Below are 9,254 nucleotides of genomic sequence, written 5' to 3'. Positions count from 1 at the left end.
CATAAACAGCAAAAACAAGTTTATCTTTTGTTTCAATTGCTGTATAATTCTTATTTTTTTTGAAAAAAAATAATGAATTTGAACGTTTACCTTAAAAAAGGGATGTTTACCTTAAATTATGGCATTATCTATATTTATTGTTAGCATATTTAACGCTTCAGTTACAAACCACTTTTTAATATAAAATTATATAAATAAAAAACAAAAGAAACCTTATATACAAAATTAAAGATACCTAAAATAACTAAACTATACCCATAGAATGTAATTAGGTAAACTATACCCCTATAATGTTATTTAATCAAATAAGTTTGTCATATATAAAATTTTCCCATAATTAAATAATATAAATTTGCGCCTAATTTTCCGAATATAATAATAATAATGTATATTAGTTTGTGCTCCATTGGATAGATCAAAGGAAATATTTTGCTTCAAGGAACGCAGAGAGATCTCTTTGAAAGTTGAAGGTCATCAATGGCTACCGCCGGCAGAAAGAGAGGAAGGAAGAAGAAGAAGAAGATGAACAAGAAGATAATCAAACTCACTAAGAAATTCAAAACCACCCTTCAACTCCGCCACCAACACTGTACTAAACTCATACCCCAACTCATCGCCGCCATTTCCTCCGCTTACTCTTTCCTCCGCCGCAATGACCTCAATCTCCTCCCTCATCAATCCCTTGCACTCGAATCCCTAATCTCCTCATCCTCCACTTCCATTTCCAACATCGTTTCACTTCTCTCCCTCCCTCCTCCGCCTCCACGCGCTGCTCCACCCCCACGCGCCGCCGCAACCTCCCCGAGCGACGATGAACCAGTACCCGAGTGTTGGTTTCAGCGATTTCTGATGGCTGATTCGGATACCCTTTGGGCTGAAACATTCAATCTCACGAAGCCCTCCTTTACCCTTCTGCTTCGTCTTCTAACGCCTTCGCTTTCTTCACTTTCTGTTCCTCCTAATTACGCTCTTGCTTTGACCCTTTTTCGTCTTGCTCATGGTGCTTCGTATTCTGCTGTTTCGCGACGATTTGGGATTGATTCCCCTACTGCTTGTCGCGTTTTCTACACTGTATGTAAAGCTATTACTGAGAACCTGGGGCATTTGTTTGAGCTCAAGAGTGATATCAATAGGGTTATTGTGGGGTTTGGGTGGATTTCATTGCCTAACTGTTGTGGTGTTTTGGGGATTGAAAAGTTCGAATTGGGTGGTGATGTGCTGGGTGAAAATGGGTTTATGATTGTTCAAGCTTTGGTTGATTCTGAAGGAAGATTCTTGGATGTATCAGCTGGGTGGCCTTCTACCATGAGTCCTGAAACTATTTTACGAAAATCTAAGCTTTATTTGGGTGTTGAGGAATCAAAGGAGTACTTAAATGGTTCATCTTTTGAGCTAAATGATGGCAATTCAATACCTCAGTATATTCTTGGTGAGTCCTGTTTCCCACTTTTACCATGGGTTCTCACACCCTACAGAGGAGAATCCAGCGTCGAAGATGGGGCGGAAATGGCGTTTAATTCAGTGCATAGAAGAGGAATGCAGTTGGTGGGGACAGCTTTTGGGAGAGTTAGGGAAAACTGGAAGCTTCTAACTAGGAAATGGAATAAGCAATGTATTGAGGCGTTCCCATTTCTGATTGTGACATGCTGTTTGCTGCATAATTTTCTTATCAAGTGTAGTGAAGCAGTGACAGATGAAACCGAGGAGTATCTGAGATTTGAAGAGTTTCCTGTGTTTGATGGAGAGGTTGATGAAAGTGGGAAGAAGATTAGAGACGCGCTTGCCTCGCACTTGTTTAGGGTAAGTCAGAGGGAATGAATTCCGGGTTTATGTTGTTTATGTTATCGTTCTGCTTATCATCTTATAGTGATATGTATATATTAGTCTGATGTTAACTGTTAAGTTGCCCTTGTTAGAAATTTAGAAGCAGTTTGCCTAGTTTTCGCATTTCCAGTTCTCTTTTGGTCTCATGTAGAATCATATGGAAAATTTAGCATTAGCTGCTGATTCAGTATTAGTGTCTTGTGGTTGATGTTCATTATGCTGAATGAATTGTTGATTGCATGCAAATTAAGGAAGGAAAGCCTTCCGACGAAACAAATACAAGATAGGAGTATAACTCCTATGATTGCAATTACAGAAGAAAGATTAGGGATGCACTTGCCTTGTGTTGTTATTTTGCTTAGCATCTTCGTGTATATATTAGTACGGTGTTAACTTGGCCTAGATAGACAATTAGTTGTAATTTGCCTGTTTTAACATCTCTAGTTCTCTTTCGGTCTGAAGTTCAGTATTTGCCATCTCGTGCTTGATGTTCATTATGCTGAAATGGGCAAGGTAGGAGCATTAGAAGTTCTAACAAGTTTTATGTTAAGGAACAGCAAAGGTAAAGAGACAATGTTGGCTCCGGATAAGGGGCGTTTGGGGAGTGGGATCTATCATATTAAGTTAATGACAGAAGAGAGCAATGTCACATTGTTCATGCCTCTTAGAATTCCAATAAGTGTGCAACTCAAGATACTGCTGCTAAGTCGAGGAACTAAGAGGGCAGCACGGAACTTTGGAGCATAACATAATGGTGACTTTATTTACTATTAGGTGAAGCAAATAAGAATATTAGTCTACTGAAGAGGTATAGATATAACATAGAAGAACCTACAGATTCTAAAAAGAAACTTCAAACCTGAGTTACAAGTGTGTAAAAAGTGTACTAATGTGACATTCTGAGAAATATATTAGGAAACATCATATAACCAAGAAAGATCACTTGTGAGAACATAATGACTTCTGTTTGTGATGCCTCCTGGAAATTTGAATCCTCTTCTTTAGCTCCTCTATAGCGACAAGATGGGTAGATTCCTTGGCATTATTCTCTTGTTGCTCATTTGGCTTCTTTCTAAGTAAAATGTGGTGATTACATTCGTCATATACGTGCCAAATTATGAGTTAAGGTCAAGGTGTTAGAATCCCACAGCAGTTACACATATGGGGCTATAGTCTCCTTGTATAGTCTTGGTCGAATCTACTTGGTGAAATGGGACACAGTTTTGTAGCCAAAGTAGATTAGGGGGATGGGACTCAGAAACCTCAAGTTACACCAATAAAATCCTCCTACAAAGTGGCTATGGAGATCTAACAGTGAAGATTCAGTTGTGTAGAAAAAAGTGGTGATAGCTAAGTATGGTCTCGGGGGATGTTGGTACAATATACTAATGCAGTATAACATTATGAAACTTATCCGAAAGGGGCTGGCAAGAGTTCCAGAGTCCAACACGAGTGATAGTAGTTGGAAACGGAAGGAAGAAGATCAGGAATTGGATTGATCCATGGCTTGATTTCATTCCGTTGAAGGTAAATTTTCTAGTGATACAGAACAAGTAGATTGTTGTAGTGCTTATAGCAGAATGCAGGGACACAGAAGGTCAATATCACTGCTTGTTCAGTGGCTCTTGTCCGTAAGGCATCTCTATCGTGCCCGTCCTTTGCTCTTGGTATATATATATGTGTGTGTGTGTGTGATTTTAGGCGATCCTCACCACTTGAACTATCTTTCGTAATAGAGTTAAGTTAACTAAGATCCATTAATATGATATTAGAGCCTTGGTACGTATCAACTAAATCAGGATGTATGTGTAAGACCCCTACTCGTTGTACTTTTACTTATAATCGTATGTGTCTTAGGGTCGACTTCAATACATTGTTTAATTTCACGAGGTACCTACCGCCTCCCGCTGAGGTCAGGTAAACATATTCGTTGTACTTTTTGACATCCAACAATTGATACTTTTTAGATGATGAGATCTAACAATCTCAAAAATAGACACTGCTTTGCCCTGTGAAAGGTGTTTTTGAGTATATAACAACACAAAAATAGTTTGTTTTTTTTTTTTCGTAATTGGGGAGAAAGATAAATTATGTTTTTTTCATTCAAAAGTAGAAGCATAAGCAAAAAAACAGAAAATTAATTTTTCGAAACAAATGTATCTTTATCAAAAGTTTCATTTGCAATCTATCTCTCATTAACTGTCTTTTTTTGTTGATCTCAAATATTAATTTATTTGTCAATCTATCTAAAATTTTCGAAGTAAAAATCTGAATGGAAGGATAAAGGTATATGTCCAAAAATCTGGGTTCAACCTAGGGATGACAATGAAGCGGGACGAATTATGACCTTATACGGGGCGAGATGGGTTCAACTTTATGCGAGGCGAGTTGAAATAACTTTTTTGAAGTTTGGCCTTATACGGGGCGAGATGGTTCAACTTTATGCGGGGGCGGTTGACAATGGAGTGGGACCAATTTTGGCCTTATGCAAGGCGAGATGGGTTCAACTTTAAGCGGGGCGAGTTGAAATGACTTTTTTGAAGTTTGGCCTTATATGGGGCGAGATGGGTTGTAAGTGGGGCGGGTTGAAATGACTTTTCAAAAAATAAACGGAACAAAATAGCTTGAGTTGATGCTCTTTTATTTCTGATTTGTAAAAAAACAATAATTCGATAAACATATTTTGAGACCATAAAAACCAAGTTTGTTTATGTCATATTCTTTTAAAATTCGAATTCTTAGTTGAATTAATTAATCAAATCTGAAGGCATGAATAAAAAAAAGAAAGAAAACCTCAAAATTGGCCATCGACTCGTGATCTCTCAAAGTATGTGCACGTTATAGTATTTGTGTAAAATTTTATTTTTATAACAAAACAAAATTTAAAACATTTGGGGGCAGGGCGGGTTGAAAATGAAAGAAAAACTATTTTGCGGGGCGGATCGAAAATTTTGCGGATTAAGGTTAACATGTCCCGACCTACCCTATTCTATTGTCATCCCTAATTCAAACGAAGATACAACTATTCTCGGTAGGGGTGGATATAGTTTGGGCCAACCCGAAATTCAAACTAAAATTTGACTCTTTGTTTTGGGATTTTTGAATTTTGGATTCATCTTTAAAATTTATGGATTTTGAATTGGATATCCAAATATTTGAAACTTTATAGTTGTTGCATATGTAATGATTCAATTGGTCATTTTTGAGTTTTTTTTGTAAAATTAGTGTTTTACTCTTCTCAACAATGACTCGGAGTCATTTTTGAATGAATTTTGAAAGTGATCTCGAGTTTTGAGTTAAAAATTGTGAATTATGGGAATTTTGGAATATTGAAAGACTAGAGTTATTAAAAAATGATTTTCGGTGTATTTTGGAGTTTCGAGTGTCGAAATGGAATTTCGTCGATTCCATCAGTTTTGAAATGTGAAAATTGATCTAGTCGGAATGTGAAAACTGATCTAGGAGAGTTATCAGTTTTTAATTCAGAGTCTTTTTGAGGATTTGAGGTCCTAAGTTGAAAAATTGTGAAATTTTGGCCTTTGGGTTGATTTCGGTCAACAATTGGGGTTCGGAGGCTCAGATTTTGGAATTCTGAGTGTTCAATTGAATTAGGGAGGTATTGCTTGAATTTTCAGAGGTCCGAGCTTGATTTGACCTTTTTAGGCACTATGTTCCTTCCTGTGACTTACACGAGATCCGGGTCAAGGAAACCTCATATTCATAGTTCGATTGTTTCATTGTGTCCAAATGTTGAGTATAGTCAACTTACATATATGTGTGTTTATGGGATTCTGAACAAATCTCGAGGGCCCGTTTGTAGATTTGAGAGTTGGTTGATATGTTCTTATGTTTCTGTGCTTCGCTTTAGCGCGGGATGACTCACTTTAGCGAGCATTGCTTCAGCAAAGTGATCGTAGTTTTCGCAAAGAGGCCAGGGCCCTTGACCGTCGCTTTTGCGATGGGGATGTCGCGATCGCGACCTTCGCTTCAATGAAGGTCAGTACGCGAAAGCAAAGATCGGTCCGCTTTTCCGACATAAGGTAGGTTTATGCCTATCATTTCGGGGTTTAACCTTATTTTTCTCCATTTTGAGTTTTGGAAAATTTGTGAGGGTGATTTTAAGGATATATTTCGTGGTGAATCAATTGGATAAGTCTTTATAACCCTAAAACTTTAATCCCCTTTAGTCATTTACCATTTACGGATTTTAACATCAAAATTTGGGATTTTGATTGGTAAATGACAAGGTTTTCAAGGAGTTGAATTCTATAGTAAAATGGTGATTATGAGTTGATTTTAATTCTTTTTTCAAAATGGTTTTCACCTGTGTTCCAAATGCCTTGGGTAACGTTTTCAAGTAAAGATTTATGAATTCAAACTTCATTTCGAGAATTGAGTTTTGAGTTGATTTGACCCATTTTTCAAAATGAATGATTTGGATGTTGTTATTTTCAGAATCTTATTGTGATTTCTTGATTGAAGCAGATTGTGTGGGTTCAGACATTGTTCATAAAGGAAAGGCTGAAGTCTTGGATTGACTTTTGATTTAATTAAGGCAAATGATTTTTAATCCTTGTAAAACTAGTAAAATCATGTGTTTTCCTTCATTGTGTGTGTTGGGAAGTAATGAGAATGAGATAGTGTGTTCAATTATTTCACTTGATTGATCTAATGAAAAAGACAACCTGTTGATAATTATCTTTTGTGAATTGTCTTGTTGTGGACCTAAACTGTTGATTGATGAAATGTTTTTATGACAATATTGAGGATTTGAATTGCTTGAGTTATTGTCTCTGCCTTGTGGTGTGAATTGCTTATTTATATTGATTTATGCGTATCGTGAAGAGACATAGACATGTGATGATTATGTTGAAGGAAATGGTTTCAGCTAGTGACATTATATAAAGTCGAAGGCGAGTGCTTCTGACAAGTGCTACTGATGCCGAGGTCATTGTCGGTAAGAGTTATTGATTCCAAGGTCATTGTCAGTAAGTATTATTATAGTCAATGTCATTGTCAGCAAGTGTAATTGATGACAATGTCATTGCCGATGAGTTCCTGGATTATGGGCATTTTCCATGAGTTTCGATTGACATTGTGCATGATAACGTTGAGATTTGTGATTGGTCTACTTGACTATTGTGATTTGATGAACTTGATACTTATGATTAGTTCACACTTATGATTGTCATACTTGATACTTGTGATTGATGAATTGTAACTGTTAGACTGCGATTATGGAAACTTGTGGACTGTATTTGTAACTGTTAAACTGGCTTGATTTCTATGTTGATTATAGTTGAGGCAGTTCAATTAGGATGAAAGGAGTACTTGTATTGTAGCTTAGTTTTGCTTTGTTTAGTAGGTTACTTGCTGTGTTTCGTGTTTTTTTTATACTCACTCATTATTTTCACACTTGTGCAGGTTCAGAGCTCGATTATGTCTGATTGTTCTTCTTCTACTACTCACATCTGAGGGTATGTTCAGAGATAGCTGCTTTCCATTCTAGCGGACTCTCTTGATCTTTACTTTATGTTTTGTTCTATTCAAGAAACAAAGATAATGAAACCTGTACTTATCTTTCAAATATGTATTAATACATTAATGACTTGTAAACATAACAACCGTGTACTGGGATTATGCTAGAATGACTAAGTTTTCTGCTCTTACATTATTATTCTCTTACTTTCTGCATTTCTTTCGTATTTTTGGGTTTGAGGCTGACTTGTTTTGTTGGATAGATGAGTTCCATCACGTCTATTTTTGGGTCATGACAATATAGGATCAAAACTTTTACCTTGTGTACACCCAAAAGATTGCAGCTCCGAGTTTTTCTTTTCACTAAAAGAATTGATTTTTATACCTTATATTTCAACCTAATCATATTATATGCGCCAATCTATATATATATATAAATCTGGATATGAAAGTGCTGATGTGGCAGCCCTCATAGGCCAGCATTAGAATTTATATATTTTATATTTTTTTTAAATATCTTTTTCTCTTATTTTTATCTTGATATATTAATTAAATTAAATAAATATCCTCTATTGATCATTTCTCTTTAAATTTCTCCATTAATTCCTTTATTAGTTTAAGTATATATACGTTACAGTTTACCCCTTTAAATATTTAAACCTTTCTCTATTCCTTCTTAAAAGTATTACTAAATTATAATTAAGACACTAATGACCAATATAAGCTACAATTGTAGGTATTGCTTACTCCATTACTCTTTTAAGTTATTTATTCAATAGTTAAAAGTTTATGGAATAATCTTCACCAATGCAAGAATTTTTTATTTTATTTTTTCCATTCTTCATCATATTTATACTAAAGTACATCACTTTGGTTATGTCTAATTTTATAATATATAGTTTATTTGTTACTAACTTTTACAATGTGGAAGATAAGATAAGCATATGACAATTTTGGGAATTCAAATTCAATGAGAACAATATCTAATTTGTGTTACCAAGGTACGTCACTTTGATTATGTCTAATTTTATATATATAAATTCTTTGTGACTAACTTCTATTGTTAACACTTAACACTATGGACGAGAAGACGAGTATATGACAATTTTGGGAATTCAAATTCAATTTTGATGAGTACAATATTTCACTCATGTTATTCTTTTTATTTCAGTTTGTTTGATGTCTTTTATTTACAATATTTTTTTTATTCTTTTTTTTATTGCTTTTTTCCTCATTATTGATGATTTTAGTACTTATTATTTTGCGCATATTTTCTTAAAATAATCTTTATTGTTTATAATGGAAAACAAGATGAACATATGACAATATTTAGGTATTTAAGTTTAACTTTCATAAAACTCACAAGGAAAAGGAACCCTACATTAATGTTTATGTCCATTAATCTTCAAATGGTGTAGTGAACATTGAGAGTCTGTACAAATTGAATAATTAGAGACAAGGATAATTTTCTTTGGTATTCCTACAAAGATTATTTTTGTTTATTTGTTTAATTTTAATTTATTTTAATTTTCTTTGGTATTCCAACAAGGATTCTTTGATTAATTTATCTAATTATAATTTATTTCTACACTAAATAATATTATTGAAATTTCAGGTATATTAATTTTAACTTTGAAGACTTGAATCGTTTTGTTCATTATCTTTCAAGGTTTTTTTTTATGGTTTAAACATTGTATATATTTTATTTTGAATAATGAAATCAATTTTGAGGATTAGGAAATTTCACAATTTTTATTTATGTTTACCTTTTAGAATAATTTAGAAATAGTAACTAAAATATAGGTAAGTTTAAAGTTGTATTTTAGTTAGTACATATATATAGTTTGGGTTTAATTTATTTGAATACTTTATATTATTTGCGTAATTGAGACTATTTATCTTTCAATCTATTCATTTTTATATAAATAGGCAGTATATTATAATCGTAGTAA

The 9,254-nt window shown here is 34.3% G+C and overlaps 1 protein-coding gene across 1 annotated transcript; it reads left to right on the top strand.

Annotated features, from left to right (window-relative positions):
* The first annotated feature begins 383 nt into the window (after positions 1 to 383).
* Positions 384 to 2,066, top strand: LOC107023972 (protein ALP1-like). The gene has a single exon (XM_015224830.2). It carries the CDS (start codon positions 478 to 480, stop codon positions 1,816 to 1,818), a length of 1,341 nt encoding a protein of 446 aa, XP_015080316.1. The 5' UTR covers positions 384 to 477; the 3' UTR covers positions 1,819 to 2,066.
* Positions 2,067 to 9,254: the final 7,188 nt, after the last annotated feature.

Source organism: Solanum pennellii, chromosome 7 (assembly GCF_001406875.1).
Source record: "Solanum pennellii chromosome 7, SPENNV200".
Classification (NCBI taxonomy): Eukaryota; Viridiplantae; Streptophyta; class Magnoliopsida; order Solanales; family Solanaceae; genus Solanum; species Solanum pennellii.
This window is presented reverse-complemented; position numbering and strand designations above follow the sequence as displayed.

Excerpts from the sequence above, each read along its gene's own strand:
- LOC107023972 (XM_015224830.2), top strand. The coding sequence starts at position 478 with ATGGCTACCGCCGGCAGAAAGAGAGGAAGGAAGAAGAAGAAGAAGATG.